Source organism: Corapipo altera, unplaced genomic scaffold (genome assembly GCF_003945725.1).
Source record: "Corapipo altera isolate COAL_440 unplaced genomic scaffold, ASM394572v1 45, whole genome shotgun sequence".
NCBI classification, from domain to species: Eukaryota; Metazoa; Chordata; class Aves; order Passeriformes; family Pipridae; genus Corapipo; species Corapipo altera.
Window position 1 is genome coordinate 2,354,960 of NW_020884877.1, and position 21,632 is coordinate 2,376,591.

General features: G+C 46.0%; 1 protein-coding gene across 1 annotated transcript in view; it reads right to left on the reverse strand.

Annotated features, from left to right (window-relative positions):
* ABCA12 (ATP binding cassette subfamily A member 12) overlaps positions 1 to 16,676 on the reverse strand; it is an 83,157-nt gene extending 66,481 nt beyond the window's left edge. The window contains exons 1-2 of the mRNA XM_027636456.1: positions 16,608 to 16,676; positions 12,455 to 12,548 (exon numbers count right to left, since the gene is read on the reverse strand). Of these exons, the coding sequence (XP_027492257.1) occupies positions 12,455 to 12,548; positions 16,608 to 16,676 (163 nt within the window). The remainder of the gene's footprint in view (positions 1 to 12,454; positions 12,549 to 16,607) is intronic.
* Between the last annotated feature and the right edge of the window lie 4,956 nt (positions 16,677 to 21,632).

Consider the following 21,632-nt stretch of genomic DNA (forward strand, 5'->3'; position numbering starts at 1 on the left):
CTTGAGTATTTGATGTGCCTCTTGCCCCGTGCTGCTCACTGCCAACCCACAGAGTTCACCGCCTGCTTTTCCCCACAGTGACAAACGCCCTAATAAATCTCCAAACTCTTTTGCTGGATCACAGCAACATATTATTTAAAATAATCATTTGGAAAATTACCTGGCAAAGGACATTGCTATTATTTCTGCCCTGGAAAGCAGCCAGATTTACTGAAGGCCTGCAGGCAGGCCTGTGGTAATTGATTACTTGCTCTTTAGACTTCAAAGATGACCTGTGACTCTCACCCAAGCACGGTTTTACCTCTCACCCCTCCAACAAGGACACATGCAGCACATGTATTTGTACTAAATTTATTCGTGATCGCACTGGGCAAACCCCAGATGTTCCCACAGGGAAGGCAGTGCTAGGTGGAGTCCACGGCTGCCGATCTCCTTGATGAAGACTGGGCTTCCCTGAGCTTCCCTCAGTGCAGCTGATCACAGCCCATGAGTGTGCACTGCATTTTTGGGGGCAAAATGCAAAGGCACGGGTTTAGCACAGGAGTTCCCACTACTTTGGCAAGACAGTAACTGGCATAGATGACTGTTGAGAACTGAGAGGTAAAGTACCCACTTGGATGGTGTCGTGATTTTCTTGTACACATCAGCAGAGAGCCGGCCTAGAAAATTAGAGGACATAGATCCCCAGCCAGAGGAGAAGGGTACCTGGCTGGGAAGCTCCCCAGCACTCACTGTACCCCTCAAGCCAGCTCAGGAGTTACATCCCAGGCTGAACCAGCTCCCCATAATCACAGAATACCAAGGAGAGTAAAAGATTTCTCTTATCCCTACAGGCAGACCTTCTGGTGTTGGGGCCACAGGACCAAGCATCTACCACTCTGAAGGTTTTGAAGTATAATTAATCTGCTGCCCATGAGGGAAACTTTAGAGTAGGACACTTTAATCTGGGAGCATCCTTGTGTGAAGATCCCTGCTGTGTCTGTGATGTTTGCCCTTGGGATCACCAATTACAACCCTGCAGAATGGCATTTTGCACACACGGGCAGTTTTCTCTCATCTTCCTTCTGATCTCCCACACCCTCATTCCATGCAGGGAACTGACTCGCACACCAGTCCAAAAATGCACACCACAGACCTCACTTTATCAGTGTCCCAACCAAAATGAAGCTTCAAAGATGTGGGAAGCCACGAGGTTCAGGATGGAGAGTGTGCCCACGATGATGTAAGACAAGTAGGAGGTGGGAGGGAAGCAGCTGCACCTTTCATATGCCCCAACAACAACCAGGGCCAGAACTAAGCTCATGTCTCTTAGCAGACCTGGAGCAGCCGAAGCTGTGTAACTCCTGGGGAACAGCAGAGTAGGGACACAGGGATGGGGCTGGGAGCTTGGTCTTCTCCAGAGCCATGCAAGCTGTTTACAGGGATGATTATATAAGAGGTCCTGATGAATCCAGAGCAGAGGAAGACACTTCCTTGAGGTACAAGTAGCAATAACAAATGCTAAAACTGGATTGAAAAGTGGCACACTTTGAACGAGGTGGGCAATTAAACAATCAGCTGCGCAATCACAAGCGAGGTGCTCAGTGTAAGAACACAGTGATGATATCAGCTCTTTCTTGTCTTTTTGAAACAGCAGCCTGGAATATAGAGGGTCAGGAATTTGTGGCCTGAAGTTTGGAAGAGCTGCTGCTTGTGGTGGGGGCACAACATCTCTGAAGACATCATTAGTCCCTGCAACTGAGGTACCCAGTGAGGCTCTGCCAACCTGCAGCAGATGCTGAGCAGTTTGCTGGCAGCTGGATCCAGCCACAGGGCCTGATCCACCCCTGAGTCACTGCAGGCCTGAACCAGGGTAACCCCACCATGCTCTTGGCACAAAGACAGTGGCAATGCCAGAGAACTCTTCTGGAAGAGTCTTCTGGGCTTGGACAGCAGTTAGAGAATTAAGGAAGTTTTTCACAGAAAAATCTGAAATGCCTGTGCCAGATTTCCATTTGGTGTAAGTCAGACCTGTTCTGGTTCTCAGCCCTGAGTATCCAACCGTGCTCCATATCAAGCACACAAACAGCACACAGGCTCACCCAGCAGGATGAAATGAATGGCTGTGTTGGCTCTGCTGCCTGCACTGATGAGACCTCCACTGACTCCAAAGAGAGTTTACAGACCCAGTTTGGATGCAGCATCCCTTCCACAGACACGTACCACTGGGAGATAGATCCCACCCTTCCTTCCTCACAGGGCAGCCACTGCTGAAGGACCCACACCACGCACACTGCCTTCTTTATGCACTGATCGAGGCAGGAATAGGGTGGCCAGGCTGGTGACAGGTCTATCACTCCCAGATAACAAGCTGTCAACCTCACCACCACCAGAACCACCAAGCCCCTCTGTTCACACTGCCTTGAAGATCATGTCCTTCAGGGGCCACAGAGGCCAACAGCTTAGTTTAACACAAGCTGAGAAGTGCAGCCATGGGAAGTTCAGCTTCTGCCTGTGCTGCCTCTGGCCCATGTGCCTGAGATCAGAGCAGGGCCAGAGCATAAGGCACCATGGCAGGAAACGTGCCTGATTTGGGAGTCCAAGCCCTAGACAAACAAGGCATAACCTCAGAGCTCTTTCCTGTAACTCCCTTTCATCCTGCAAATGAAAGAATTTACTGATGAGAAGAAGATGAGTCAAGAAGATTAATGTGCTCCCTGCTCCATCCTCCCACTCTCCATCTCCCCGTGCTCGTGGTGAGGAGACGTGACTCCAGGGAGCCACACGGGCTGTCCTGCCCACACATCGAGGTTCATTGTTGGCCCTGTAACCACTGCAAGGATGGCCTGGGATGCAGATTGCTCCTGACTCCCTCCAGTGCTCCAGGAGACAGGTGTACATAACAACCTGTCCCTGCCTTGGTGACATTTCTCCACCACACCAGTGACATCAGTACTCAGCATAAGCACCGGTCATGGGACGTTACAGAAGCAAAGTTGTAAACACTCTGCACGTTTTAAAGGACAGTCTTTGGATGACTAGTGACAATTTTTCTCACTCTCCCCAACGCCTTTAGTTCTAAACCTACTAATTTCCTAAAACTACAGTTTGGAGGGTTCCACTGCACTGCCTATGAGTCAAGAGGGAGAGATCACTGCACTCACTGAAGCCCCATGTTGAGCTGAGAGGTCACATTTCTGGTCAAATTGACTTGTCTGCAACCAAAATTCAAGTCCAGATCTGTATCCTGCCAGTAAAGCCTGACTTCTGGGTCTGCCAGCAGCAGAATCTCAAACATAGAGCCTTCTGCTGTCCCCTCTGACTGAGAGCTTTGATTTTCTATTCCCACTGAAAGAAAGGCCCCAAAACTGAAGCAAAGACAGGCATCCCAAAGGGCAGACAAGGCCAAGGGCTCAGGGCTGCATGGGCTGGCTGGTTCTCCCTGTTCAGTAGCATCTAACCAGGCCAGTCCCATCTCCAAGAGCTGGAAAGAAATAAGGCATGCAGAGCAGTAATAATAAACAGAAGAAACCCTTAATATATGCATGCCCCTGGAAATCCTGGCATTTCCCCATTTGCTCTCATTCAGAGTAAAACGAAGCAAATTAATTTCTCCTCCCTTCCTGAATGCTGTAAATTCCAGCACACTTCCCTTCAACACGAGCAATTTTGTTTTCTCCAGGTAAAGGCGCTTGGTATAACAACAATGAAAAATGTCAGGGTAGCAATAAATGTCACACAAGAAGGATGGAAATGACTACTGCACTCTGATCTCCGAGATTAATTGAAATGGGCCAAAATGCTTAAATCTGAATGGACCATGTTTCACGTTGCCACATTGATTTTCCTGCTCTCAGCACACTGATGTTTCAGGAATTTGCATGAGCTGAGCCCAAGCATTTGCTGATCCAAACAGAACTGGGCATTTCAGTGGATTGCAGGCACAGCACTACAAACACGCAGCCCCCAGCTGAGGTTTTCTGTTCAGTATCCACCCATAGTTTAGTGTTGTGTCACCACCACTCCTTGGGCATGAAAAAACTCCCTAGGCTTCAGAATTCACATACTCTGACACTGCACATACCTTATGCTCTAAGTTCTTTCATATTCCTTCCATAGTTCATAAAAAATCCATACAAATCTCAACTCAAAATTAGAGGCATTAATGAGCAAATGGCTTCATTAGAAAGTATTGTGTTTAATTGAAAATTAATTCAATCATTGCCAAATCATACAAGGAGATGTAATAACTGGGACTTTTCAGCTAAGAAAAAGAAGGGTTTGATGAAGTGGTTGATGAAGAAATAAAAGCATGATCAGTGATGAAAAGGGTGAGAGAACGATCATCCCTTGCAAGATAGGGACAGAGAAACATTTTGAGATCATGAGGTATCAGGCAAAAGGGACTGAAAATACCTTTTTTAACAAATATCAAAATGTTATGGAACTCACTGCCACAGGGTAAGAGGAGAAAGGTACATGTTAATTTAAAAAGAATTAGACAAATTCGCAACAACAGATCTGTCAGCAGCTACTCAACATGATCACTTGAATTCAACCCCTTCAGCTTCTGGCTGAAGAAACCTTAAACCTTTCAGCATTTTTGTAGTGGAGGGAACACACTGTGCTATGTGTTCCCACACACTCTCTCTATCACCCCTGAGGAGTGGGGGTCTAACCCAGAGCAGCAAAAAAACCCAAACCAACTGTTTATCAGCTGTGATCCGCATTTATCTAACAAATCCCAAAAACATCTAATGAAAATATTTCCTGCTATGGGGACATCCTCCCAGCTTTCTAATGTTTAAGATATATTTTTGTACACACAACCTTCTCCCTTCCTTTCTAGTCTTTCCCATTGTCACACAGCATTACTTTATTCCTATGCCTTTTTAAACAATCAAAAAGACAAACTTGCCTCTTTCACGACACGACGATACTGTTTCTCTTCAGCCACAGAACTGCCCATTTCCAGCTTTGTTGACATCTATTTATCAATAAGTGCCTATTATTTTGGAAAAGCTTTATGATAATGCTAGGATTTTTGATCTCTCTCCAAAAAACTAAACCAAATCATCAAATCTATGAAATAAGATTAATTTTGAAGCAGGATATTTTTTACACACACGGAGAATGGTTCAAACAGCCAGCTGGCCTATCCCTTACCTATTAAAAGAGACTATTTAATTGCCACAGCTCTTGTGTTTCTGTGACATCCATGCACTCAAACTCACATCTGACCTTGAAGCTGGAAAAAGGGACTTGCATGTTCCTAGTTACCTGGGAATGAGGACTTTATTGGGGGCAACACCAGGGCACAAACACCAGCTGAGACTTTACGTTTTTCACATCTCCAAGATCAGTGCCCACAGCAATCCCATACTTGTAAAAACTGGGGAGAGGACAGTAAGTGTCACAGTTCCTGGCAGTACAGCCCAAACCTCATTCAATGGGTCCAAACACAGCACAGCAGTGATCAGCCCTGTTGATTTTAATGGGATTACTCACACTGCAGATTAAACACATATTTAAGAGCTGTGCTGGATCAGAGCTAATGGTTTTGGATTGCACTCCCCATGGCACTGCCCCTACACTGCTCCATTCCATATCACAGACCCCATTTTTAAAGCCATTCTGGAGCTACCAGGTGATTCTGTTCACCCTATTTTTGGTCATCCAGCAGAAATGCCATTTACCTTCATAATTTCACCTGTTGAGCAGCCCTGAAAGAAGAGATTCCCTGAGCTTATCCCCAGACTGCAAGACACTCAACAGCCTCAGTACTTACCTTGTCAGTGACAGTGATTCCACCACCTCCCTGGGTAACTTATTCCAATGCCTGACCACTCAGTTAACATTTTTTTTCTAATATCTAACATGAACCTCCCCTGACACAACTTAAGGCCGTTTCCTCTCATCCCTTCACTTGAGACAATGCAGAACAGGCCAACACTCAATTCACCATAACCTGCTTTCCCAACTCCTGGGTTTTTTTACATGAAAGCACAGCAGGACCCCAGATAACTGCACTCAACCCCTCCAGACATCCAGTAGGGCTGGGTGAGAGTCACAACGTTGCACTTTTCATCTTTACAGCAACAGCATCCTTGTTGTCTCCAATGTCTCAGTAACATCATGTCCTCAGCTGTCTGCCTACGACAGTGTGATCAAAGCAGCAAACTCACAGCAAGACTACCTCCTCCTTTGGTGGCCTCAACAGAGGAAGCACTTCATTCCATTGCCTAATTCTGCCCTCAAGCACTTCAGGCTCTGCAAATAGGACCAGCCCAGAGCAGACAGCATCTACTTCCATGCTTATTAAGACTAGGCAAGCTAGTTTTGCTCGCCCACAGACCTTCAGCTTCCACCCCCTTATTTAATGAATTAAAAATCAGCACTTGGATCCAATTGCATTTGGTTCATGTACTGATGAGGGAGATCATAAGGACCAGAGAGAATAAAAATCACAAAGGAGAGGAAGAAGCAGCAGGTGTAAAGGGAGGAGAAGGCACCCCTGAACTAAAGGCAAAGAACAAAGGAGGGAGGTGGAACCTTCTAAAAGGTATTGCAAATTCAGGTCAAGGTGGGGAAATGCCAGAGCTGATGTGTGCACTGAGGGGCAGAGCTGAGGAGGGGGGACACCAGAGGGTGTGGAAGGATGCTCCACTGCCTGAAGCACAAGCACAGCAGGGGAGATCAGGAATCCTACACAAGGCCTTTTCCTACAGGGCTTTTTTTAAGCAATATTTAATGCAGCCAAGGCTAATCTGGTGTTGTAAGGCAGCCAACTTGCTCTTGTCTGTATGAGCAGCAGGGCATTGCACAAACAGGATCTGAGAAGAGAGTCAGAACATTTCCCAGCAAGAAGCTGGGACCTAAAAGCTTAAATCCATATCTAGACTCTTGAAAAAACATCCTGCACAAAAGCTGTGTTTACCCAAACAACATCTTTCAATGCTGAGTGCCTCCAGAGTCCAGGTTTAGATTCCTTTCCAGAAACACAGACATTAACAACTGCTGACTTCAGTTCAAGCCAAACTGCTCAGCACCTTTGGAAAAATACTTCTGCCTCTTCAGAGCCCAGCATCTGGATTGAGATGCTTCAAGAAGTCCATTAGAATTAAGTGACTGCCCCAAGGTCCTGCTGTAATTCAGTGGGGATGGAAAAAACACAGTGGTTACTCCGGAGTTCCCAGCTCCAGCTCTGAACATCCCTAAGTCACACCCCACAAGGCAAAGAGCCTGTGGAAAAAAATGGAGGTGTGGAGATTTATGGAAAGGGAGGCATTATAAAATCACAGTGTCTGTTTAGGTAATGGGTCTCCACACTAAGTAGAGGCTTGGACAAAATGCAGCAAACTGTATGGCTGGGCACTGCTTGTCTATGTAAGGAGACCTGATGGGACTATTTTGCTAATGACTGCAGATGAGCACAGGCAAAAACCTGATGTAGGAGTGTCTAGAAAAGGGGAGAAAACTGACAGAAAAGCAGAGGAGGAAAATGAAGCAATGTAATGGAAAACAAAGAGTGAGGCTGCTCTACCACAGGCGAGTGGTGAAGGAGAGCTGGAAGTCTGGAGTGTGCTTGTCTGCATACAGGGTAGGCTGAACTCTTGGGGTGGGTTATGCCTTGCATAAACACCCATGACTTATCCAAATGAATGGAGTGGCCCCAGCAGCTGAGCCACCATCCCAACTCTCTGTAATTAGCATGGGAACCTATTAATTTTTCCACTCTACTGGGAAAATAGATGAGTTCGGGTCCCTCCAACTACGAGGCAAATTCCTGTATAAAGTGCAGCATATTTTCTGAGCTTTCTCAGCTCCAAAATGGGATCTCAGAGGAAGGGCAGTGCTGTGGCCCACCTTGCTCCACATTACCTGCCCTCACATGTGTCCTGGTAGCCACAGTGATCACTCACATTGAGAACTAACCCAGCTCAGGGTCTTTCTCTGTTATCCATGGAACAAAATTAGTATAAGGGCTTCCGCATTTGACTGGGATTGAGGCAGGGAACTGTCAGAGCTAAAAGTGGTTTAAGTCTTTATTTACACAGAACCACAGGGTAAGAGCACCCTGAACTCATCTACCAGCACACTGCTGCAACAGCCGGAGGGGCAGAGACTCACATGGGTGACAAGGACGGGGGGGACAGGCACTGCCTGCCATGTGCTTGCCAGAACAGACCCATCACACACAGCTGCCTTGCCTGCTTTCTCAGTCATATGGGAAAGGGGAAACTCTGCATGTACCCTTTTAAGAAAGACTTTTCATTTGGTTTTTCTGATACTACCCCGACCAGGATAAGTCATGCCTCACTTAACTCTAACATGGCAACAATGTTCAGCACAGAAGTCACAGGAAAGGTGTGTCTGCACATACAAACCACAGCCTCTCTCCTAAGGCATCTCAGATCACTGCTCAGTGGCTCATATTGATTTTTCCAGACAATTCTACCTCCATTCAAATCCTAGCTACTGACCACAATAACACTGAATGGGATGTAGCTCAAAGACTCTCCTATCCTGGGCCTTTCTTCTGGAGTACTGGAGCCAGGAATGAGAGCAGAGTATGAGTATCTGATCCTACATAGTGTTGTGCCACACAGCTCTGTCTCTAAACTAGACTTAACAGCTCTGCTGGCACTGGCCAACAGACTAGTGACCAGTTACCATGATACTCCCCCAGAACATTGGCTGCAAAGAGCAGGAGGACTCTGCTCCTGAGTCTATGACAAATATCTGAGTGAATGCAATACACCCTGCAGACACCTCCACGACGGTGGTGAAACCTGGGTGGAAATTCTGGGCAGAGGTGAAGGGCAAGATGTGCCTCACTGAGAAGAGTTTGGGCAACGAATTCCCTGGCAGAATTTGGTGGATTTCAGACCAGACCCAAGAGCACAGCTCCTTTCCATGAAGAAGGAAAAATACCTGTGAATGAGGCATGGCTTTCGCAGCACAGGAGAGCAAGGTTTCTCCCACACCTTACCCGTGGAAGAGCAGGGTTTCTGAGTGAGTGTTGGGCTAACCACACCCAGGAGAGCTTCCACAGGGAATACTGATGAGGTTGAACTGACAGGAGAGGAGAGCAGGCCAGCAGAAAAGGAAGAAAGCGGGCGGGGAGGGTGTGACGGGTGTGACAGGCTCCTTAGAGTAGGAGTGTAATTGGGCTCCTCTGCAGACTGAGTGGGTTGAGCCCTGAGGGACAGATTGTATCTCACACACAATTCCCATACCTTGCAAAAACCTGCAGGATGGAAAGGAACTTCTGTCCCTGCTCTAGAAAACAAGTGATACAGGCACAAAAGTTTGGACAATACGACCAGAGTTCATGGCTTTCACCTACAGGCTTCCAGTACAGAGCTTCCTATCCCACGCCTATGCCACAAAACACATTCCAATACCTTCTGGCAAAGACAAAGGCTGAAATAAAAAGGTCAAAAGCCCCAGCTGTGATGTATATACTAAGTTGGATGGAAATTTTGTTTTGTTAGACTCTCAGAACATCACAGGAGCTGGGTATGCACGGAGAGTGAAATATCTTTTTCATTTCTCCTGACAACAATCTCTGCTGACCTGGAAACACATCATCAAACAGGTGTCCAGAATAAAGAAGAGTTTGTGGTTTGTTTTTTTTACCTCCTACATACAAGATGCTTTAGTTGTGACGAAAATTACATGTTGGATAGATTTCAGCTCCCTGTTTTCCTCAGTTCTTAGTTAGCCCATGAGCATCCTCTTCCCTAGTGACATTTATTTGGCATGTCCTTTCCCTCTGAAGCTCAGCCTGGCACAAGCTCCCATGGCATTAGGTGCTACACATTATAATTCAACACAAGCAGGAAGCTCTTGACACTTGTTCATTCTCGATTGATATTTGCCAGGTAATTTCTCTACACAATCCTCCATCTATTGAATGTGTATCAGATGTCCTTCAGAATAACTTATTGTCTCGAATTTGAGCTGTTTTAATTGAAAAAATAATAGATTTCATGATATTTCTGTGAGAATACCTGAGATAAGGTTACAGACTGAGATTTCCTCTGGGGTTATCTCTAAGGCTCCAAAACTCAGCATCTGGGTACCTTATTCTATCTCTGTGCCATTGATTCTGTGCTTCCTGGCTTTTGTCTACCTGCAATAATCCCTTGACAGCAGAGCTGGAAACAGCTTCTTGTCACTACTCAATGATTCTGTCTTAAGACAGGCACTGGAACTCAGCAGAAGGTGGATTTTATTCCTGTTGAAAACAAACAAACCCCTCTCCTGTAATAGTTTTCCTAGATGTGTCCACCCCCACCTGCCTTTCTTTTCTAGCAGAAAAGGAAGTTCCCAAGTGATTTATCTTTTGCTTTTCAAGCAAAAAGTTGATACATTTTTTCCAGCTGTCAAAAAAAGAGTAATTGTCAAGCAACTATTCTTATTTAACTAGAAAAGCAGAGGAAACTGGCTGTTTGATGTCCTGGTAACATTCTCCTCTATCCCCTCAGGATTCTTAGATGATCTCTGAACATCTGGATCACAAGAATTACACCCAAACCATTATTTCCAGCATAAAAACCTCTCTTGCAATAGAGAGTTCCTATCATCCACTTCTAAGAGAGACAGACACCTACTCACATACTTAGTGAGACTTGTACCAAAATAAAACTGATCTACAGAGGAAAAGGGAACTAATCCAAAGATACTGCCTAGTCCTTCCCTTTCCTGCAAAGCACAACTGATGGAGCTACTTGCTATTCCTAAGATTATTCCTGCTAATCCATTAATGCAGAGATGTGACCATGCAGAGCAAAAATGTTCCAAATAAATATATATAAACTAATAACCATGCCAAATAAAGGAATAAATATTTCCTCATCCAGCTGGCTCTCTTGACATCCATGTCATCAGGTTTATCAGGGACAGGAAGTACAACTTGGAGCAGTGTGGGAGGACTGCCATCTCCACACTTGGCAAAATCTGGGGTTTTCACAAAGTACAGCATGTCCCATCTTGCCCACTCCAACTAGTTCAAGGGAATTTGGGAGAACCTGAAACGTGTAACAAGTCTAAAGAGTCTTTTGCTGACAGCAGATGGGCTTGGGGTTAAAAAAATGACTCTAACACATCAAGAATGTCCTTCTCCATTAAAGAATTCCTATGATACCTTCAGAAGGTCACTTGCTCTGCCTTTCCATCCCGGTCCACAAAAGGAGGGACACAAACCTGCACCCAGATTAGGCTGCAAGTTCTCTGGGACAAGGGTTATCCTAGTTGTATGCCTAACATTTGTCACAATATGGCCTTTTCTCACACACCACACAGACTTTTTAAGCAGAGAATGACACCTGTCACTGACCAGGTCAAACATTTCCCATGTGCACACATGACATCAGGAGCAGATCCCTCAGGACCACATCGTACACATCTGAAAGCTGTAAACCTTGGAAGCCAACTGCTTGTCCTCTCTGCTGCCAGACTCTGCCTCCTCTCCTCTCTGCCCCAAACACAGAAACCCAACATTACCCATGCTGTGCTCTTGTGCAGTCAATGATGCCCTGATGTGGGTCATTCATGGTGGTGTTGCAAATCTTTTACTACAGTAATTTTTGAGACCCTATGGTGGGGCTTGTGCTGGGCAACTATGGCTCCCTTCCAACCCAAACCGTTCTGTGACTCTGTCATTTGATCCAACTCAAAATTAACACTGTGGAAGGGAAAAAAGGCTTCCAGCTGGACAAACTCCTTGCCCTGCTTTACTTTATAACTTCATGAACAAACATGCCCTGGGCTGGGACACGCCGGTCCTGATGGCAATAAGGCCTCACTAACCAGTGGAAGTGTTTCAGAGCAGATTCAAGTGCATCCCTGCCCCAACATGCACACAGGTTCTCCTGACACAAGAAGCAAATCTGTAAGTGAGAACCAGCTTGTGCAAACACTTCACTCATTTGACCCCAAACAACTACTCACCCACCCAAAGAGCTGCTATTTTTATTAGAAAGGGCTCACATACACCACCAGCTACCAGTCTCCAGCTGAGCTTTGCAGCAAGATGCTTAAATATGCACATTTTGCCTGTAGCACACACAAAGTAAAACCTTTCATGTTGACCAATCTCATGTTTCTTACCCCACCTCCATAATCACACATGAAGCCTCTGACCTCACTCAATTTACTGCCCTCTTCTCCCTCAATTTCTCCTGTAAGTTTATATTCCTGTCTACAACAGTAGTATCTGAGTAAATCTCAATGAGACAGTTCTTTAAAGTTGTTTTCTAATTATCAAGCTAATTTGAAAAAAACATGAGCAGAAAGAACCTCAGAGGAACACACACATTTTATTTACAGCATTCTGCATCCCAGGAAATCTCCACTGGAAACTATAAGGAACCAAATTTGTAAAAGTAACAAAACACATCAAATGAACACATCAGTCACTGAAATGAGAACTAAACCCCACAGACATAAAAACAAACCAGTTACTTACAGTTTTGCTGTGGTTCTGGAGGGAATTTGAGACGGATAATGGCCAAGATTATGAAAACAACCACAGGCCAGGAAATTAAAACAAACGACCATACCTATAAAACAGCAATGAAAATATATGGGTTACGTTTGTCGTGCTGATGTGTCCCAGAGCCCGTCTGGAATGTACAAGTAGTGCCCTAAATGAGTTATAGGTGCATTGTAAATCACACCTGTCTCAGTATGCATACAATTAAAGCCCAAGCATTATCTATGCAGGAAGAAAAACTACCTCAGATTTTGAGAGCAAATAACAAGGCTGAAAACAACACAAGGCTTCCTGTCTTTCAGTTTGGCTGATAATTACGGGGGACAGTGTTTATCCAGCTTGGAGACACTGCTATGGAATAGTAAAGGCATGCTGGGAAATATAGGACTTTTGGACACACCAATGGTGAGATAAAAGAGCTGAGGTGTGAAAGGCTGGTTTCACTTTTAGTGAAAGATGCTGCTCAAATAATAGGTAAATATGACTTTTATTTACTTATATCCCAGAGTTTGACTGTTTGATAAGTCTACAACATTTCTTCCCAAAAAATTTCAGTGTTCTTCACAAATCATTGAGCCTCGTGGTGGAGCTGAAGAAAGGATTTGGTCATTTACAAAATGTGGAGCCCGAGAACAGTGAAGGAAGGGGTTTATGGAGCTGTGCAACCAGTCAGCCACAGAAGTCACATCTGAACACCAATCACCAAGATCCCTCATATGAGCTTCTGACCCCAGCAACGCAAATCTCTGGCCCCTCTCCATTTCCAGATTGTGGCAGTCCAGATACAGGAGCTGAGATGAATCATGGAATGGTTTGGGTTGGAAGGGACCTTAAAGCCCATCTTGTTCCACCCCCTGCCATGGGCAGGGACACCTTCCACTAGACCAGGCTGCTCCAAGCCCTGTCCAATCTGGCCTTGGACACTTCCAGGGATGGGGCAGCCACAGCTTCTCTGGACAATCTGTGCCAGGGCCTCCCCACCCTCACAGGGAAGAGGGTGTTATAATCTTATGTTATATCTAACATAAGATGGAAGAGAAATTATGTAGAATTGGCCTAATAAGTTGAAAAACACATGAACATCTATAGAACTCTTGTGTTTAACATGAGGTTTGACAGTTTCAATGGATAAGAATTAAGAAAATACAGTCTGGTAATCATCTACTGTAGTAAACCAATCTAGGTAGGAGGCCCAAAATCTTAAAACTACAAGCCTTGGAGTTTAGTGAGCCAAGAAAATGCAATTATTCAAATAATCAACAGCTTCTGCACTAGCTGGCTACCTTGCTCCCATGCTTACTAGATCAGAGCTTTCCATCCATCAGCAGCTAAGCTCAAGCTACTCTGTGCTGCAAAATTGCTATGCCATCTTCATGCCAATTTTTGTAACTGCAAAGATGTCTTTCTTCAAAATAATCCCATTTTTCATCGTTGTGCTACTATTTTTTTCAGATCAGCACACATTACCCACAACTGTTTTTCCAAAGTAATTCCAAGCCCATAACCATGTTTTCATTTCCTGTAACACTTACTGGAACATAAAACCAAACAGACAGACAAACAAATCCTGCAGAGCAATTCAGCTTGAAGATGGTTGTTTTACAGCAAGTCCATCCCTATCAGCCCTGATGAGGTGACAGAGGCTTGAAAGCAGGAACAAATTCATGCCCCAAAATAGTCAACTGACAGACACCAAATCACAAGGCCCCTCCCCACACATCCCTTCACAGAGGGCACTCCTCTAATTTTAGCATTCAGCAGTATTTTAGCTTTTACAGACAGTTCCTGCCTTTCATATATACACTGCCAACTTGTAACAGGATCCATCACTGAAACTACCATCTATTTATAATTTTTTCTATCAGATGCTTTCCCTATAATCAGTCCCCAAACACGCAGTTTAACTGTGATTAATTCCTGTGCAAACAGTATCATTAACGCAGCCTCCTCGTTTAGAACCACACAGGCTAAAGGAAAATTATGGGGTAACAGCACAGAAACTGATATTAGTCAGAAGCTGCCTGAAGGAAGGGCCAGACATCTGTCACATTCTTGGGACAATGAATGAATACTGATAGTTTCTACTCAGGGAAATTGTGGTACGTCCCCATTTTGAGCTATAATGTTGCTTATAGTCCCCACTTTCCACACAGCTCTTCCCTCAGTATCTGTGTCCTTCGATTTAATTGGATTTAATAGTAGCTGGGCACATCAGTTGCAACATCACAGCATTCCCTCTGTCCCAGGCATTTCTAGCCAAAGACAACCACCCTGGCCAAATGGCTTGCAGGTGGAACGCTTTGACTCGAATGGAACCATAAACAACCTCAGTTTGGCTCTCAGGACATTAAGAACTGTGATGTCATTGCATAATCCCTTGGTTGGTGGATTATTTCACTGCTAAAAGTTGATTTAATCGCTCAGACCTTCGTTAGTATCTCTGGGTACAGGTACATAAAAATACAGTGTGGAGCAAAAGGTAGAAGTAAAATATGTTTTCCAGCCCTGGAGAGGCTGATGAACAGAGCAGGAGGGCACTGAGTCTGCAGGGGTGGGATGGGGCTGCCTGGTGTCAGACCATCCCTTGGCATTCCAGTCATTCCCAGAGAGGGCAGCCAACACCACTGCAGCAGCAGGAACCACCTTCACTCCTTATCAGAAATTGAAAAGCACAACAGAACACTTCCCTCCCTCCCTCCCTCCCTCCCAAAAAAAAGCTCTCCAACAGCCTGGTCTGTAAGCAAAGGCAGATTACACAGGTAAAAAACACGCAAGGAGGAGGACAGAAATCAGGATGTGCTTGGGAGCAGAGGTCTGGCTTTACCTCCTCACACCCTCTGCAGTCTGAGCAAGCTCCCTAATTTGGAGCAAGAGAGGGAAATGAAGGAGGGTTGCAGGGAATGGCTGCCATAAAATAGCCTGTAGTGGCCAGATTTTTATTTTAATTGACATTTCAGTTCTACAGAATTGATATTTCAACTCCACAGGAAACCAGAATTAAAGCAAGTGAGACTGGTCAAAGCACAAGTAAGGCTTAGGTTGGCATTTACTCTGAGCACACAAGAGCTCAGAGACCCAGACCTTCTGCTTTAATGAGGCTGTTACAATTTCTCTTGAGAAATTAGAAGTAATTTATTGAGATTCTTCTGCATCTCAGAAAAGGTATATTTTGCAGCAGTGAAGAATACTCAGGTATGCAGCACATCCATAGGAGTCAGAGGAACTCAGCACCTCTCCAAATTAGGCTCCACAACTGAGAGGGAGAACACAGTAGGTAAGAAGTGACCTTGCAGAAGCACATGGTCATACTGGGCCTTTCAGTCCATCCTCATATCACACCCTCCATGGCCACTTCTCTTCTGTCAGCATTTTCTGCACCTGCCAAGGCTTCCAGTCCACCAAGGCAAGTTTAAAACCCATCTTGTTTGGATTACTAGCAAGAGGACAGGTTGAGGTACAGGCCCGTGAACCTCAGGATGCTGTATTTACTGTGCAGCTGCACCAAAACCAGACTGGGACAAAACTACTGGGCAGCCTTTGCCTGGCCACACAAAGCCACCCAAAGGAACATGCACCTCCCTGATGCTGCTGCAGGTCAGATCACTCTCTGGACACTGGTGGCAATGTTTTGTCTTTTGAGAAGAAAGACCATTGGGGTGTTTGATTTGCAGCACCCTGGACTGCACTGGAAATCTGTCCTACCTGAATCTCTCAGAGCTACTTTTTCCTTTGTCCATCCTTTACAAATGGGTCTGTGTAAGGCCCCACGACCCCCACATCCCAGGGACTCCTTGGAGGCTGTACACCAACCATGGCATCTGCTCCAGAGGAGTGGGTACAGAACTGCAGCTGAACTCAGGCCTGCCCATGTGTTTGTGCATGGTTTTGTTTGCACAGAGGGAACAAGAGTGGCATCCACAGTACTCCATCTGGACTCCTGAGCCCTCTTGCATGAGCTCCAATGCAAGACCCAATTATTTTGGCCTAAAAAGACCCGCCTTCACTTCCATGCCATTCCCTTCCTTCCCTGTGCCTCTATCACCATGACCTTCCTCTCCTGCAGTGTCCCCCTTGCTCATCAGCTCCCACCATTCCCAGGTTCCCGCTCCTCTGTTCCCACACTCACCGGCTGCCTCTTGACACTCAGCCAGTTCTTCCAGAGCAGGATCCTCAGGTGCTGAGAGAGCGCAGCCATCCTGGGCTGAGCCAACCACGAGTGAACAGCTGCGTATTCTTCCTCCCCGGCTTAGGAGGCAAAAGTGGAGGCTCTAACCCACAGGGGCATCCAGTGTCCAATATCCAAGCCTCTGCCCCTTCCCCACAGCATAGCTCTGGAGCAGCTACTTCAGGCACCGCTGGCTGCTGCAGTCCCAGTGAGCGTAGCTCTCGTCCTCCCAGCAATAGCTCCCAGCAAATTCAACAGGTTCTTCCTCTGGCGGCAGCGGGCGGGCGCAGCAGCCTGCCTCCACTTGTGGGAATTACAACAGCCAGCCTCTCCTGGATGCTCCCTGCTCCAGCCCTCACCGATAAAATGGACAGCATTCCAAAAAGATGCTTCTGCTCAAACAAAAGGTGATGCATGCCTCCTCCTCCCCATGATGAAACCACCTGTCTGCCCACACACTGCTCCTGCTGGAGAGGTGTCAGCAGCAGCAGAGTTCGGCTGCTCGCCAGGCCAGTCTGACTTCCCCAGGTTCTCAGGGAATGCCTGGGAAGAAAGTATCCACACCATGTATCTTCCTGGCATTGCTGATTTGGAATTAGTTGTTTGCTTTTTTTTTTTTAATTAAATCTACCCATCCAAGGAAATTAAATGAAAGCGCTGAAAAACATATATAAATGAAAAGCTCAGGGACTGATCTAATTGCTCAGCTTCCTGTATGTTCCCTTTCCTCCAGGAGATCAGTCCTGGGGCTCTCAGTGACTGAATTCAAGGCAGCATACCCAATCCACTGGGAATGGATCACACCCCACAAACATTTCAAGCACTAGTGTGGCTTGAACACTTGTTATTGAACTGATCATTGAATTTTCCAAGCTAGGGAAATCTAAAAACAACAGCAGACATGGAACAGAAAAGGCAGGTACAGAGGGAAGCAATGACAGCACAGAGACAGCTCATTGTACCAAGGAATAGCACAAATCTAAAATCCAGACTTGACTGATGGGCTCTGGTCATCCAGAAGAGCTGTGGTCCCTCTCAGAGAGGAGCACATACACTCAAGCTCCTGCTTGGTAACACTGAGATCCTCCACAGAGCACCTTGGCAAGCCAGGGAAGACATCACTGCTCTCAGCATATTCCATAAAAGATGAAAGACTGTTCTTGTACATGGTATTTCTTCCAACCACAAACTAACTTTATGCCTCAAAAACGAGTCCTTGCCAAACTCCACCCAGGGACAGAAGTAGAGGTGGCAGCAGAGGAGTTTTGATCTAAGGGTTGTTAAAAGCACCGAGTGAGAGGAAAAGAGAGAGAGGGGAAGATAGAGATGTGGTACTCAGTGAAGAGAAACAGCTTCTCCAGATTGGTGAAGAAGTACTTTAAAGCTGGGAATAGCAACAGATCCAGAGCAGTCCCTGCCCCACATACCTTCAGTCTAAATAGATCAGACATTCCAATGGTGGGAGTGAAGCTGGGGCTAAAATTAACCTAAAAGGCTTCCCTGGTATAGTTTTGATAGCAATGAGAAGAAACACAAATGTCTAACCTCCCAGCTTACATTCCTTTTTTTTTCCCCTACCAAATGTCCTCAGGAGAGAGAGAGGGATCTGGTTTGGGTCTGTGGATCAAGAACAAGCACTGCTCCTTGGGACACTGTTCTAGTTCAGCTCCATGTAAGAGGCACAGCCAGATTCACTGCATTTGGTCCAATCCATTTGCAAACTTTATTCACTTCCTCTCTGGGGCTGAAAAAAGAAATCCAAATATAGATAATTCTGCTCTGAGGGGGTAAGAGAGAAGAAATTTATAATTTCACCATTCACTGCCTTGCCAAGGTCTTTTAAGGCAAATGTCTGATTGCTTCTTTTTCGTATTCAGTCAAACAACTGTTTCAAAAGAACACTATGATTTGGATAATAATTTTCCCAAGCAAATGCACATCCTTACTTCCTTTGTGAACTGAGTCAACAAACATTCCCTTGGGAAGTACCCAAAGGATAATTTGTTCGAGTTCACCACTGTAAAATCAGAATAACTCAATGTCAGTTGGCTCTCAGAACACCTGCATTCAACTCCCTGAGCACCACAGCGTTCCGGTTCCAGAACACAAGATGAGAACTTTATTAAGCCATTGTACCTTTCTGCTTTTTAATTCCTTTACTGAATAATTCCTGCAGATGGCACAGGAGGCTGGGGACAAAGTGACCAGAGCAGATAGATGTCCCAGCGTGCCAATGTACATATAGCCAGAGGAGGAGAGGAAGGAAAGGCCAAATTCCTCATTCTCCTAAAAAGTCCTCAGTTGGTTTATTCCTCTGGTTAGAGAACTAGGGCTCTTCTGGGCTGAAGGGCAAACTGGTGGTTCAGATCACTGAGAAGAAGAGCAGCATCTGTTTCTGTGGCCACGAAGCAGGGGAAATTCTCAGGGGAGCTCTGAGCTGTGATTTCATGCAACGCAGGTCCCTAGAGCCGTGACCCATCCCCTGTGCTGCAGCAGTGACTACAGCTCACAACACCATGCAGGGGCTGCAGCTTCCAGGGCAGAAAGAATCTCACCATGCACCAAGAACTCACAACCTCTGAGGCCTTTCCTTGGGATGCTCTTTCAAGGAGAGGAGTTTTTACCTCAGTTACAAGGAGTGCACTCGTGCTTCCCAAGTATGCCAGTTACCTCTGTGAGAAATGAAAACTTAGGGAAGTGATGCAAGACAAAACTGGTAAGAGAAGAGGATAAAGTCCCTCTGAGTGAATGATCTGCTTGCAGGACATGTCCTTATGGGTCCTGACATGTCAAGGCTGGCAGCTGTGAGTGCCACAGGCAGCAGCAAGGGAGGGATGCAGGAACAGAGAACACTGCTGTGAAGGAGCAGGGTCAGCCAGGGGTATGGGGGGCTCTCTCCAGCCCTAACACACTGGGAAGATGAGAAGAAATGGCCAGCCTTTACAGTCAATATTTCACTAGTTGCTTGGCCAAAACAGCAGGTCCACACAGCACAAAGCCAACAGCACCATAAAATGCAAACAACTGTCTGCTCATTAATGCTCCTGGCTTAGCTTTGAAACACAAGGGGAGCTGGGGCAAACGTGAGAGGGCAAAACATTTACCTCCTTGAAGCGCCAGACGAAAAAACCTCTTCAGCTGGCTACCAGTAAAAAAACCCAAACCACAACACCAATCTTGCAGTAACTCAATGCTACAACTAACCCTCAGCAGATACTTCCAAGGCAGGCAGGCAAAAGGTGGCTGGGTGCCCCCAGGAGCCTGGGGGAGGAGAGATCACACCAGGAGCGAGCAGGGATCTCAGCCAGATGAACTGCCAGGCCAGAGAAACACAGGCAGGGCAGAACGAACCGAAGGAGATGCACAAGGGAGCAATGGGGTAACACAGTGACTCATAAGAGGCAGGACTCTGAACTGGGTACTTTCCCCTTGCAGAGCTTGCAGCGTCTTTAGTTACTGAACTGAGCTCAGGAGCAAGTCCAGACTGTGCAAGATGGGCTTTCCTCATGGCTTGTGTAAGCCAGTATTGACCAAATGCTTGACACACTCTCCTTAGGGATTGCAGAGATGCCTATGCATAGGCTTTAGCTGTGATCCCTTATTCACAATCCAAGCCAGGCCAAGGACTGCTGAGCAAGCAGCTTGCAGCCCCACACTGCTCTCTGCAAGCTGCAGGACACTCAGACTACTGTAGAGCAGACCTACCTGCTCAAAGGTAAGTGCACACTTACACAGCCTGTTAGGTGGCACCTTGCCAGTGTCACATGCAAGGAAGGCCCTACACAATACCAGCTGTCACCATTTCTACCAGAACTCTGCAAGAAAAGCCTCCATGCAATGAGTACAACTCATTTTCATGGCATAGCCCCATGAAAGGACAGGCCATCAAAACAAGCCCAGCTTTAGGATGTTCCACAACTAGAATGCGCAGAAATCAGAGAACCCTTTCACAGAAAGGGTTGTCAAGCATGGGAACAGGCTGCCCAAGGAAGTTGTGGAGTCATTACCCCTGGAAGTGTTAAAAAAACACGTGCATGTGGTACTTGAAGACATGATTCTGTGGTGAACACGGTGGTGCTGGGTTCACATTGGACTTGATGATCTTACAGGCCTTTTCCAACACTAACAATTCCATCACTCTAACATCACATGCCTTTGCAGCACTGAGGGGTTCCCCAGCACATACTCTCTGGTTTACTCCTAATTCCTTCCAAAGGCATGGCAGGAGCCTGGAAATGTAAACTCCTACACATCTCCTGGGTGCCTAATTTCAGGCACATGGACAAGACACCATTTTGGAAGAGATGCTCACTCAGCATTTAAAAGAAAAAAAAAATCAGAGCCCTCAGAAAAACTAAAATGGGCAGCAATATTTTTAGTCACTACAGAAACTGCTGGTGATGTGGCATCACCACAGTACCACTCTGCCACCAAACACATTTCCACAATTTATTGGTGATTCCGCCCACCACCCTTTAAAATGCATTTGCTCAACAGCCCCTCCTGGAAGCAGTTTTCCCTTCAGTGATCCATTACTGCCATGAATACAAGGATTTTGTCACACAGGGCCCACTCCGAAGAGTTCAAGGAGAACTGATTTTTGGCTCAAAGCCCTTGGATATTAACTCCTTTATTTCTACAGAGCAGCCTTGTTTCCAGGAACAAGCCCCCAAACCAAGTGAAGTTTTGGGATACTCTAATATTAGAGCAGTGAAGCACCAAAATTGAAATGTCTGAGCTTCTTGCAAATGAATTTAGAGGCACCGCAGGCTGAAACACTTGGGACAGGATTCTCAGATGTCAAAAACCTTCTGCAGAAGCAAATTTAGGGAAGGGCAAGGAAATGCAACTTTTGGTTCTAAAGCCACAGTGCCTCTGTTACCAGCCAGCCCTTCTCCCTTGCTCTCAAGGTCACCTTCAGCTACATCTGGTCCCAGCAAACCTCCAGGTCCATGAGTCATTTCCCACCACACCCAGCAGTGAGGG